The 14,117-nt window shown below is 37.1% G+C and overlaps 1 protein-coding gene across 4 annotated transcripts in view; it reads right to left on the minus strand.

The window, feature by feature from the left end:
* stumps (DBB domain-containing protein stumps) overlaps positions 1-13,373 on the minus strand; it is a 27,048-nt gene extending 13,675 nt beyond the window's left edge. The window contains exons 1-3 of one of the 4 annotated variants that reach the window (XM_028317300.1): positions 13,077-13,373; positions 2,246-2,549; positions 1,881-2,128 (exon numbers count right to left, since the gene is read on the minus strand). In XM_028317300.1, coding sequence (XP_028173101.1) covers positions 1,881-2,128; positions 2,246-2,549; positions 13,077-13,080 — 556 coding nt within the window. In that variant the 5' untranslated portion in view covers positions 13,081-13,373. Of the gene's footprint in view, positions 1-905; positions 1,137-1,880; positions 2,129-2,245; positions 2,550-2,643; positions 3,224-4,669; positions 4,736-13,076 lie in introns of those variants that run through there. The other 3 variants (XM_028317298.1, XM_028317299.1, XM_028317301.1) reach the window with 3 other exon arrangements.
* Between the last annotated feature and the right edge of the window lie 744 nt (positions 13,374-14,117).

The following is a 14,117-nucleotide window of genomic DNA, read 5'->3' on the forward strand; positions in this document are numbered from 1 at the left end:
CCAACAAGGGCTAACTAATCTCATAGTAGAAGTCCATTCCAGAAATTTCACAAAGTTGTGTGTGTGGCGCGGATGCCATAAACTTCACCATTGTGACAATGTAAATGTGCTAGCTAAATACCCGATCTGTGGGAGCGATTTTGCTCAGAGAACACAAGAACACTAGGCGTTTACACATTTATATTCTCGATGCGAGTACATTACGGGAGTCACTTCGATGCATGTAAATTGAGCTATGTTTATTCAGCCATACGCGTCGCCCTGCATAAATAATGCGCGCTGCGCATACAATGTGAACGTATCCAAACTTTTGGGCTTTCAACCCTGCTTCTTGAAGCATAAGAAGGAAGGTCCTCTGATCACCAATATGTAAACGGTAAAAATAATTTGGTAATGAAGTACCTACGGTGTCTCTTTGACATTGATTTTGGACGGGTTTGGACATCTTCGAATTACAAAGTGTGACGTTGGTCCTCGATGCTGGACTCGACATAGCGAAGGACACTTGTAGAAGAACAATGCCTCCTAATTACATGTGTTGAGGAGTTACTCATTACATTTTATAGAGATAGCGGGCGTTATTTCCAACTTAAGTTAATGACCCAATAATTATAAATACACCGTTAAATCCAAACAGTAATGTAACGATTATCGATAGTGTCATTAGTAAAAAAACAAAGGGCTACCAAGATAACCTTCGCCTTTCCTCAAATATGGTAAAGTTTTAAAATATTTTCGATAAGAATTACGAGTATAATGAAAACAACTTTGTTATTACCCTATATTGTCAAAGTTAAATTAGTAACGGAATATTGAGAAATGATTAATGAAACTTTGCAATAAATTAAATTAGTAATTAAAAAATTGCACGATAGAATCTTCATCAGATATACAATTAAACTCACTCATATCGGTGGTTTCTTGTCCTTTGTTCTCCATCGCGAAATTATGAAAGTCAAGTTATCACTCGCGAATTCAGCCGTCCAACATTGCACTGAAAGGAGGCGAGCACTAGAAAGCGTACTAAATGTAGCGAGCGCCCTGAGAGCTGTGGCGGGGTCCGAACAGGCAGCGCCGGCGCGCAGGACTACTCGCGTCGGTCGGGCGGCGCGAACGCACGCACCTCGCATACTAAAATACCGTCGCGACAACGATAATCGCAACACATCGCCATCCCCGACGCCTAATCTCCGCAAACACATTTGGGCCCTCGTGTAAATATTCTTGAGGCGTTATCGAACGCCAAATATAAAGCTGTAAACACTAAACACGTCCGATTGTATTCTGACCCTGTCCTGTAGCCAGGCGAGATACTAATCGGCAACAATACGGTTTTCGAAATCTGATAAGCTGGAGATCTGTTAACTTTGGTGGTACCCACTGATATAAAAACTTAATACTCTCTTTGATGCAAAAGCTTCGCTAGATAGTGAGTCGGTAATCTTGAATGAATTTTGATAAGACGTCGAAAAGTTCTCGCAACAAGATAACAATAAGCATTCGTATTTTATGTAACATAGTAGTTAAGTGTTCTTGGAAATGTCAAATTAGTTGGGCTGAAATCAAAAGCGCCGCATTGCGTTCACATTTTGGTGCATCTGTATCAGATATCGGAGGTCAAAGAGTGATCAGTGCAACGCTCTTATATCTCCCAACGTCTCAATTGAGTTGTTTATGGTCGTTTATCTTATTGTTCACTTCCACATCTATATTATTACCTAATAATAGATTTTAGTGTCGTAGTTTCCTTTACGATAACTTCAGTTGTAAATCATATCATTGCTAAATCATTATCACAATCAAAACAAACCACACTATAACTCTAAATACTGACCCTATAATACAATAAAAAATTTTGATAAGTGAATATAAACACTTACCTTTAAAAGAAAAGTTCTTTGGTCGTCTTCTCTTGACTTCATCTTCGCGTTGTTGTGTGAACCTCGGAGCTGGCATCTTTGGCACCTCGCTGGGCACCGTGGTGACCTCACCAGCACCTGCGCCGCCTGTTGCGAGGTACCCTCCGACCGAGTGCCTCCTTCGACCTTGAAGAGGTATCGTATAGAACACCTCCTCACGTTCTTGAGGGCCGTCTGATGTGACCACCGTTGCGCTAATTTTGCCCTTCCTGCGAATAACATAAGAGCTATATTACCTGGTCATTACATACTCTTATTAGTTATACAATTTACGTGCATCAAGCAATCAAAATTAATGATATTTTAATTAATAATCAGATACTTACTTGATTCGCGGAGCAGTAAAAGTGTGTCTCATATCTCTAGGAGCACAGTCCCCAGGCCTCGGTTGTCCCTTCAAGAATGCTTCGGCTTGTTCCGGCTCCCTAGCCGATAGGGACCTCAGTAGAGCTCGGAACTCCTTTCTCCTCGGGCTCTCGGGTTCTCTCCTCCGTGGAGATCCCAAAGGACGTATGGAATCCGGCCAAACGCGGCTCGGAGCTGACCTCGAGTAGGGCTCCGAACTGGACGCAGGCGACGCTTCGCCGTCCGTGACATTTTTGTCCGGCAACGCGAAGTAAGAAGGATTATCTGAAACAAAAACCAATCTGTAGAAAACCAGACTATAAATAAGATTAATGGATGCGAACTACCGGTGCGGACTCGCAAGATAAATGATCGTTACCAAGAAGCATGGCTGCAGGGCGGCGTCGCACAGTGGGCACCGCGCGGCGACTGTGCCTTGCGGGAATTATTCAATAACGCCAATGAACTAACGGCTCTCCATTACGTCCAGTGCGGGCCGAGTGGAGCAACCTACTTTTGAAAGCCGGAAAATACGAATTGAAGGCAATCTTCTAGCCCGCCCTGCCTAGACCACTGCCTGAGATACGGACGGATGGTAGGCGGGCTACTAGTAAAACAAACGACGTGCGATGTCCCCAATCGCACTGTGATCTAAAGGAATGTGGGTACTTAAACACGTGTCGAGAATTCGCATTTAATTGCATGACTTAACATAAACAACTTCAATTCGTAAGTAGAAGGCTTTATAAAGTTACATTCCTGCATTTAAAGTTCTAGGTCTCGAAGACAAAGGGATGCAGTCGTATGTTTAAGTAGGCACAACACAACTTTATGAAACGGAAATGCTTAATAAATTATCTGTGGCGAAAACGAGGGTGTTTTATGAATAAAGTTCTCATAATCAAATGCGCGGTCAATTCAAGTAATGCAAGCATAATGAAGAAGAGTCCTTTCATTGAGAAAAAATACTATTAACATTTTTTTTAGAAATTTCTGGGCCCGCATGTGCAAAGTATCCATTTTAGGGTCGAGGGCGGAATAAAAGCTGCGGCCCTGGGAACATGTGTCGAACACAAAAACTGCCTCGAACAATGAAGGAAGACTATACAGAACATTTAATACCACATTAAGTATACTTGTTGATGTATTTGACAGTAATTAATCGATCGTAAGTACGCACGCGCACGATACACGACAGTTTAATGTTATGTTTTTATGAGCAGATTTATATTTGATTTTGAGAAAGAGATTAAGATAATAATAAGTACACGTCTTTCGATTCTAATAATATAATCAGTTACGCTAGTGTAGTTATGAGAACGAGCCGACATCTGTTTTAAACCTAGTATGAACAATTTAAGCATCCGTTGTCTTAAATGATTCAGACGAAAATTCTTGGAAAGTTAAATAAGATTGAACATATTTTCGGTAGAGCTAGATATACATGATGTTTTGATTATAAATGTAATTAACTTTTAATGTATGTTAGTTCAGTAGTTGTGCAAAGTTTATGTACGATAAAGCTTAATTATGTATGCATCTCACTAATTGTGTGCATTCTTGTGTAGGTATCTATCAAAAATACTAAGGCTGAATTGCACCATCTTACATACGTCAAAAATCTGTCAAACTCCATACAAAATATACCGGTCATCGTTATAGTTACAGTTAAAGTTTGGTGGTGCAACTCAGCCTAAGTTCATAAATTGTGAAACACAGTGTAAGTTTTAGTTGTCAATTATTTTATTGCATATTGATATTTTTTATATTAGAATTAATTAATTAATTTGTAAGTATAAACATGACTTCGAGCTGCGTATCTACCTAACCATCTATAATATTAGCATCCGAGACATCAACTATGCAGAAACACTCCTTGAATATCATATTGCATATTATTACATGCTCACACAGTAGACACAGAATAGATAAGTTAAGATGTATTTTAATAGGCATGCTCTAACCAGTAACCATTGCAACAAACGCAACAATAAAAATTTATCATGATGGAGTCTATTTTAACAAAATCTAATGACTGCTGAATTTTATTAACTCTCTCAACGCTCAAAAAACGAAATCATGACAAATTAAATTTTTAAAAACATCCAACCTCCTAAAATAGGTGCTCAAGTCTAATCAATCGACGAATAAAATTAAGCTACCCACAAAGAGAGGCGAGTTGTTGCTGAAAAAATTAAACTTTGATCAAAACTCGGCGATTTGATTAAAATTATCAGAAATTCCGACAACTCAACGAAGTTAATGAACCAAACAAAATTACAAAAGTTTCAGCTGCCCCTAAACAAGATAAGGCGGGCGGGCGGCCACGGAACTTTCATAATAAGCTCGCGTATACATCGATATTGATAACTGTATTGAATATTATAATCTGAAGTGTGTCTTACTTGTGGCACGGAGGCAATAGTCAAATTGGGGTCCCATATTTGTAGATCACCAAATACACACTAAACACGACACATCCCGTCGAGTGCGCGACGGGCTCTGCGCGGCGCTCCGACTCTCAGGGAAGCGCGGGCGCAGGTGCGTGGAGCGGCGGCGCACACGTGCGGGCTTTCACGAGGAAGCAGAGCTTTCATAGCACGCGCGCCAGGAAACGTTACTGGTACTCTCCAAATCTTTTCCAAACTACACAAATATAACCCCTATTCCGAAAGCAATACGATTCTAGCTGGACGCGGAGTCTGCGTTCTGTATATACCGCTCTACATCCGTTTCGGTAGCTCACTAGGCGTTATGTTTGTAAATAAACGCCGTACATTGTTGATGTTTGCTGACGTTCATTTATATTCGCGGCTGGTAGAGTTTCGCCCAGAAAGGGTGGTACTCTTGAAATTTCGAGCGCTTTTAGTCTGTAAACAAAGCAGCGATTCTATAACTTGGGGTGACTAACCATGAGACGGGGAATTTAGAATACTGTAACTAACTGAAATAGTTATTGATTTATCTGGTTATTTAGGGTTAAAGCTACACACCAACAGATTTTCAGTCACGGAGCGAATGAGCTATCGTCTTACAAAGTTATTAAAGTCGGCTTGCAATCGCGCATGACGACATTATTGCATTTTCAATCTCCACTTCTCAGTTCGGTCGAAAAATGAGGAGCGTGACGTGGGTGGTATTCTTGAGACGGTCGCTCACGGTTTAGTCACAGAACATTTAAAAAACACACTGTTTTCGTAAATTGTAAGGTACTTTGAGTGAAAAACGAGCGAGTTGGTCGCTGCCGTATGCTGTATAAATGAAATAAAGTTTCCCTATTTGACTCTCACTGCTACTTCCTTGTCGGTTGTATTTAGTTATTAATATCAAAGAACTAAATAAGGGCATGAAACTAAAATTAGATAAAATCAGCGATAGGTAGAGATGGGTTTCCGCCCGGGTAAAAACCCACATGGGGGTAAAAACCCAATAAAAACTTATTTCATTCCACCCGTAGGTGTTTATAGCGGGTAAAAACAAATAATTTCATAATTTTTTCAATTGGTATCTTTTCTTTGTTTTTATTGAATTTTTCTCATTTAAGTTTATTAATTACTAGCTGACCCGGCGAACTCTGTTCCGCCTTAAAGGCAATAAATAAGCCATCGCAATTTTTCTTTTGACTTGGAGTTTTGCAGTTTGGGATGGGTTGCAAAACTAGGGGTTTTGCAAGTTTGAAGGTAGCAAGGTCCGTGATTTTAATTTTCAGTTTGATACCTCAATGAATTTTACTTTTCATTTATGCGAGTAGTTTTATCTGTTAATATGGAGAAGTTAATACATTTTTAGAGTAAGTAAAGATTTCTATTTTTTTTTTGTAACGAAACTTACGAATCAAAATTTAGATGAATTTTCCTTGACTGCGTAGGTATCTACAGGGAATTATGCTAATTCGCTTTTCCTCGTCGATTTCCTGCTATATCTTTCAGTATTCTTGTGCATGAAGTTTTTCATACAGTTCAAAAATATTTCTTCAAAATCAGAACCAAGTCGAATGATCCGCAGATCGGTCCCCCGTTAGTGGAAGTAAAAAAAATACGCCAGATGTCGGGCGACTGTGTTTACACGCGTCTCTAAACAAAGCTCACTTTTGTGCTTACACATTGACAAAGGCATTGCTTGAGACAGTGCTTGGTCAGTGCAGAACTAATAATAACCAATGCAATAAATCTTTGGTCTACTTTTGTCCATATTACAATCAGATTTACATAGCTAAGTAGGTACCTATGTTTTGAATACATGTCATGTTTTGAGAAAAACTAAACTTGTGGAAAGTCACAAGTAAACTAAAGTAAACTTACAACTTGCCACACTTTAAGTAAAGTTTTTTAATTGTGTTTGAATTATAAATATTTTAGACTGCTTTACTTTACTTTACTTTAGACTGAAAGATACTGAAAATCAAATAAATTATTCAATTTGTGGACACGTCAACTGGTGGGAAATATAAAAAGCGCTTTTCAGAGCGGCGCCAACGCCGACTGCCGGACTTGTCAATTATATTGTTTTATGAATATAAATAAACCATGATTCCAAGGACTGCCTCTACTCTACGTCCTGGTTGAATATTTATAAATGATTACGACCGATAATGAGGTACAAATAAGCCTGTACTTATAAAGCTAGAGATTAATACTATAGGCTCTACCTACATGTTATTTTTATAACGGACTTTAATCAAATCGTTAATTGTAATCGACTAGCGGTTCGAGGCAATTATTTTTTCTATTAACAAGCTTATATCATATTAAACACATTAAAGAATAATAGATAAGCTCCAGAAACGATGAGAAAGTATTTAGTCATGAACAGTGAAGTGATTACTCATTAGGTAACTCTTAGGTTTTAAAAAATTACTTTGGGTTGATCATCACTCCATCAAGCAAGATGCAGGACAAGAGCGTCCCAGTTGAAGTTCATTTAGTTTTATTATGTGTAAAAAGGTTGTAATAAAAAGTAAGGCATAAAAAGGAGTTGCAGGTCAAAACCCGTGCGATATTCCCGGAATGCATTTGGTTTATTTTCGCGGGCACGCTCACCGCACGTTGATTAAAATCCCTCGTTAGTCATGTACGCCTTATTATTTTATTTTAATCCCTTACATGATGTATTAATAAAGGATCTGTGTTAAGTTTAAGAGCAAAGTAAGTGAGGTGAAGCTGAATAGCGAATGTTTTTGTAGGGCAAATGAAGAGTAGGTAAGTAAAACGAAGCTTTATAGTTTTAATGATTTTAGGAAAAACAGTATTTGTAACTTTAAAGCTCTACTAAAGTAGGTTATTATTAGAACAACTAATCTATTATTTTGCCGGAGTCCTACACTAGTCCTGGATGTTAATGAATGTGTATCTAATAAATAAGAGGTCTCTACTTGCACTCTAGTGTATAGTGCACCACAGACCACGGGAAGATAGAGCAAATTGAACCGACGGTAGCGGAAACGGCCAATTGTATCTAAGCCGTCGTCCGCCGTCCCAGCGGACAATAATACCCATCTTAGTATGTATAATAAGCGGCCATTACGTCAATCGAACATAAATAGATATTTGTATTTAATGCCAAAACCCTCGTTGAATTGATAATCTTTAGACGGGGTGAAAATCATTCAAATCAATTAACTGAACGTTAACTAAAGTCATTGTTCTTTAATTAGAGAAACATGATATGTGCATTGTGCATTTATGTAATTAATCCGACGGAACTCTAAATTAAAGAGTAGCGTATTGCTTGAGACCAGTTAAATTACATTGCCTTAACTCTTGGGAAGCTAAAAGAATAACCCACCAAAAACATTTCCATGTTAAATGTTGCCAAGAAGAGACCATAAGACTCGCACCGTCAAATCAGATCAGCTGATGTAAAGCCAATAAGTCACATACTTATTTGACTAAGGTGTAAAGTTTGTGAAGTTAGGATTTGCAGAGTTTAGGGCGTGTAGAGTTATCTTATGCCCGATTTCACCATCAATCCCTAATTTTTAAGTGATCACTTTGAACGCAAAATTCCTGTTATGTGTAGGGGTCACTTAAAAACTCCACACGCCCTAACTATGCAAGGCCTAACTTCACAAACTCTCCACCTTAGTCAAAATATGTGGCTTGGCCATTTCGCTATGAGCGTAAGGTGAAAAATTTATTCACTGTTCATTACTTTTCTGCTAGTTCTTGTAGTAATGAAACATCCATGCTAACTGCCTTGTTTTGAATATAAATATTAAAGATTACCTAGTTTTTAAATATTCCAAACTTTATTACTTTTACAAGTAGGTAATGATGATGATTTCCAGAGAGCTTTCAAAATAGATTTTCTGTTTAATTTCAAATACAAAGTTCATCGCCCAACTGTATCAACAGATTCCAGACGGTGTATGACGAAGTGGATTATCGACTCACGCCTTTCAAATTAGGATTTGTAAACACCTTACCTGTGTTCGGAATTAGGTCATAAAGAATATTTGGTTTCTTAGATAACTAAGTCCTGTTAGGTCGTCGGTGTATTACGATATGAAATGTTTGCCTTCTATTACACTTATATGCATATTGTGGCAACCTAAATAAGGCAACTATATTAGATAAGGCGTACCTATAGGGTAGACCGGGGACAATAGTACCATTTTTTGGAAATTGTTCAATATTGAGAAATCTAATGAAATATAACTTATTCTGTTAGTATGCTGTAAAAACTAGACTCCTAAGCTACAAATTTAAGCATGCAGAGTTGAACTATTTTTTCGAATACTTAATGAAAAACGAGTTTGAACTGTACGATGTCTCATGTTACAATTGACCCCTACAACGGGTCAATTGTACCAATATTATATGAGGCTATAAAAGTCGTTATGTTTATCTAATCATCACCTTTATTGGTATTCTGTACTCTTAATCTCCTACAATCATCATTCTTTATTAATTGAGATCGAAAATATTTAGGAACAAGTATGAAAAATCAACACTAAAGTTTAAAAACAAAACAATAACTTTTCTTCCATAAAAACGAAAAAGCTAACTGTTTCTACATAATATGTCATTTATTTGGCTCGGATATTGCTCCTGAAACAACAATAAGCATAATAACAATGATAGAATAATCAAAACTTAAAAATCTATTTTTGTATGAGGGTACAATTGACCCCTGGTACAATTGACCCTGATTTATTTATACCTACTAATGCTTCGCCCTTTTAAAAAAAATTCATAAGCCTGTTCATAAAGGAATAGATCCGTTGATCCGTGATCAGTACTTTTGACTCAACGTCGAGGCATCTAAAACAAAACGTTCAAATACTTAGTTACTTACTGAATTAAGCTAAAATGTACATATTCAGAAGGGTTTTAGAAACCTATATTAAAATATTTTAAGTAGGCATTTAGGTACTTATATCAACTTTTTATCGACATCTACCTACTTATTTAATAAAACACATTAACTATTCTTTCAGTAGGTATGCCTATAATTATAAAAATATAATTGTAAAAATGTAAAATAACCACGTGAATGTTTTATAATAACTTATTTTATTATAAGTAAAAAAAAAACTCTAAAACTCATAAAACTCATTTATTTCTGTAAATAGGCTTAAAAAAAGCACTTTTACACGTCCCAGTATTAACCCTACCACTGCTTCAGGACAATAAATGGGCCAGTGCTGAGAAGAAGCAGCGCAAGAAACTCAGTCACTATTGTCAGCCTCTTTTTCAAAGGTTTACATGCTTTAAAATGTACAAAGTTATAAATATTTATGCGAGCTAGGCAGTAAAGTATCCCAAACATTTTTATCTTTTAAATAATCATCGACTTTATAGTAGCCCTTTTTCATTAAGGTACTTTTAATATGTGCTTTGAATTTATGAATGGGTAGTTCTACAACAGTTTGTGGTAATTTATTAAAGAATTTAATACATTTTCCCATAAATGAATAACCAATCTTATGCAATCTGAAATTTGGAACGGCAAGTTTATTTTTGTTTCTTGTATTAAAGTTATGCAAATCGCTCTTTTTCGTGAATTGCTCTAGTATAGGTACTTTAAAACCAATTTAAAATATTAAGTATAAAATAAGGTTCCGGGGGTTAATTGTACCACGGGGTTGATTGTACCGCTACAATTGACCCCATGGAGACTGGTACATTTGTTCCAAGTAGGTAGTCAAGAGAACTTCAACTAAAATTCAGTCATTTTCACAGTGAATGCCAATAATTCGCTGTCGATACAAAGTTTAGAGCCTGGATAAACTATTGACAACAATACTTTGGTAACAAATAGCTTATTAGGCAACTTATGGGCTCATATATTTGACATAAAAACTTACTGCGGCTGGGCAAAAAACAAAAATCCTTCCTGTACACCTTCGTTTTTCAGCGCAAGCGCCACCGACTGGTGAGCGGATGGAAACACAAAAAGCGCATATTCTGACGCTATGCACACAATCTAACGTCGCTTGTATGAAGAAATATCGCCGATGGTACTATTGACCCGTGGTACTATTGTACCCGGTCTACCCTATGCTTTGTTGGTTGTCCTTAAAATAAATAAATTCAAAACTAAACATAACATAAATTCTATACTCTCGGTTCTGTGATTGATTTAAGTAAATATGTATTTGAACGAGTTTCGGAGTAAGAGCCTTTAGCACAGTAGGTATGCCTTTAGTCTTTGAATTATTAAAACCTAATATATTTTGTTAATAGTATTGCTACTATCTATTTCATTAGGTTAATTAGATAATTTAGTCGTAGAAAACTTCCAAATGCATTGTTATTTGAATGCGTGAAAGTTTTCACACTGCATTACATTACTTATGTAGGTACTTTGTAGTAAATAAATAGTTTCTAACCACATAACGTTTTGACGTCGCTTGTAATCAACATTGTTTGTATCGTAAGAATACGTTTCTCTAGCACTACTTAATGATTAGATATAAAATTAGCATAATGATTGGCTTCGTTAGTTTATGGGGGCACGAAAACAATGAATAATAAACATTTGATGGCAGCCTTATTTGAGGTGGAACCTTTGGCGCGAATAACTGTAAGCTGCGCGTAGCTCCCTGCCATGCTCGTGCGCATACGATCTGCACACCAATTATCAGGTTAATGGAATACAGTTTGAGAATTGTAGAAATCGTAGAATTGTCACTGAAAAAGTTGCTTGATTTGGACTAAATCCACCGGAATGTGACTGCCTACATAGGTATTATAAGTCCACCCTGTCTATAAAATTGGTTACTCTCTTAAGAAATTACTAACTACATTTATTTCATAGGTGTGTCTTTGAAACGGTCTATTCCACTTTGATCACCTGGCTTTGATCATTCATGTACAAACATACCTAGGTGTTGTCATTAGAGATCGAGTCATAGCAAACCTACTTACGAGTATTTCTAGATGAGTTGTCCCATTACGTGATAAGTAGGTATAGTCTTAAAACAGATAAGTACGAGTAAATATAGGATACGACTGAAATAAAAAGGTACAAGTAAGCACCTACTTTTCATATTTTTGTTTCCTTTAAGAGGATCAAAGCCTTATTATGGGTTCATAAAGCTTTACGCAAAAACAATGAGTGGGGAACGAGTTTTTATCTTCTTTTATTCCCCTAAAGTCGCTATAAAATATTAATACAAGTAGAATAGGTACATTTAATGACTGAAAAACAACATTATTTTAGGCCTTAAATATTTAAAGCACTAGGTGCTTTTAATAAATTACTGTTTGTATTCTTTCTCAATAAAATTTAAGTATAGGTGTAGGTAAGTAACTAAGTAGGTATATAAGGTATTAATTACAGTTGATATACGATATGAAAAAATAAAGTGTTTATTCTGCAGAGTTTTCAGTAATAATAAACATTATTACAATCTCGAGTGCTTTTAATATCTGTCGCTCGCGGCATTCGCCCTTTTATTAGATTCTGTATTAAATTACATCGTTTTGGTTATATCGTTGTCTGTAGGTAGGTACGTATTACATTAAATTCCTTTCTGACACAATAGATCTAAACATTTCACAAAATTATTTAACCTAATGTTTAAACGGTTTAAACATAGATTTCGTAAATAAGAAAACTTAAAAAAAAAACGAATCCTAAGGTTAACATTACTTTGTATGTAATGTTGTTGGTATACCGTAATAAATAAATAAGTAAATAAACATGCCAAGCAGATATATGTAAAATATTTTATTCAATTATATTGATTTCATAAGAAAAAGTTGCGTTTTTTCAGGAGTGTTCTTCATTATTAATCACAATATATTCATGAAGAAAATAAACCTTATTTTTATTTTGACCTCCACCCACCGACGCAATAATGAAATGAATGACACACCTTCGGAGTAGATAAAAGATAAAAATAGGTGTAGTAGTAGTAGGTAAAGTGTTACACGGTAGCTCTGCAGATAGACCTAGTATACATAGTAATAGTAAGTATAGTAGTGGCCGGTGTTTCTTTACACGTAGGTATAAAATTATGTTAAACTTAAAATTTACTTTTGGATGTTCAACCATTACCTAAGTACACACTTTTAATAAAAACAATGTCAGTAAGTAAATACTTTTTCTTACATTTACATCTAGTGTACTTCAAAGTGTTAGTTCCATAAACCACCACCAAAGATTCACCCATCGTCTCGGAGAAATGTAAAACAAGGCATTAGAGATTAGAAACACAACTCCAGCGCACCCCTGAAGCAATTAAATGAATCTCAACAAAAAATTAGAGGTTGACAAACTTTCGGCGAAGACACGGCTCGAATAGGAAATGTGGGAACGTAGCTCGGAGGTATTGTTGTTAGGCATTCATATGCCAGCGCTCACCCATCGCCGGGACATCCGCCGATACTTCCGCTGCCAAAGATGGTGGATCTTGCGGGGTCTAGTTCGTTGACAGCCACTAACGACCTCTACAACACCAAAACATGGCTGCACTATTGTCGACGAACGCACGCGCAGGCGACTGACGCGCGCGCTCTCCGGAGAGGCCGCAGAGTCTCGTGAACTTGCGACCAGCGCGACTTCTGAGCTATTTTTGATGCAAAAGCGTGTTGGGACGCCAATGTCTAGAGCATGCACGGAATATGCAATGTCGTCAGCCTTCGGGTATCCGAGCGTATGCTCGAGAGCCGATTTCTGAAGAGACTGTATAGGAGACAACAAAACGGCCTACCTAGAGTGCCTATTTACTTACATTAGTTACAATAAACTAAGTAAGTGATAAGTATTCTCACTGATAAGATTCAACATCGAAGTCGCACACAAATAAAAATTATGATAAGTATTATGATCTTCTTGTTATTATCCTGCTTTCGCCTCCGAGATTTATTTTACCGTGTAGTACCCCTGTACGACAAGCCAATCCGCACACAATATTCAGCGTAGTAGTAGTAAAAAACAAAAGAGCGGGCAACCCCACCCCTACCACGCTGTGGGCTCGGTGTCCGAGCGGTCTCATTCCTTTGTGCGCACGCGCAACGACCGCACGCAGTATAAGAAAAATGCTTAAGTGACGTCACCAGGACGTTTTTACCGACAAAAAACGTAATTATTTTAAGTTGTGCAGTGTAGTGACGAGAATTAGACCCAACACAAGGTTGGTTGTAACAACTATTTTGTGTAAGTGCTCGTACATTTTTATTATAAGCGTTGTGACACGACGCGTAACTTTGACCCATTTTTAGCTCCAAGTTAACGCGCGATGTTAACCAGTAGCCATTTTTTGCTCCGAGGTAATGCGAGATGTTACCCAGAGGCCATTCTTTTGCTCCGAGGTAATGCGAGATGTTACCCAGTAGCCATTTTTTTCTCCGAGGTAATGCGAGATGTTACCCAGTAGCCATTTTCTGCTCTAGCGAGTTAATA

This window comes from Ostrinia furnacalis, unplaced genomic scaffold (genome assembly GCF_004193835.3).
Source record: "Ostrinia furnacalis isolate ACB-3 unplaced genomic scaffold, ASM419383v2 OfSCF6133, whole genome shotgun sequence".
NCBI lineage: Eukaryota > Metazoa > Arthropoda > Insecta > Lepidoptera > Crambidae > Ostrinia > Ostrinia furnacalis.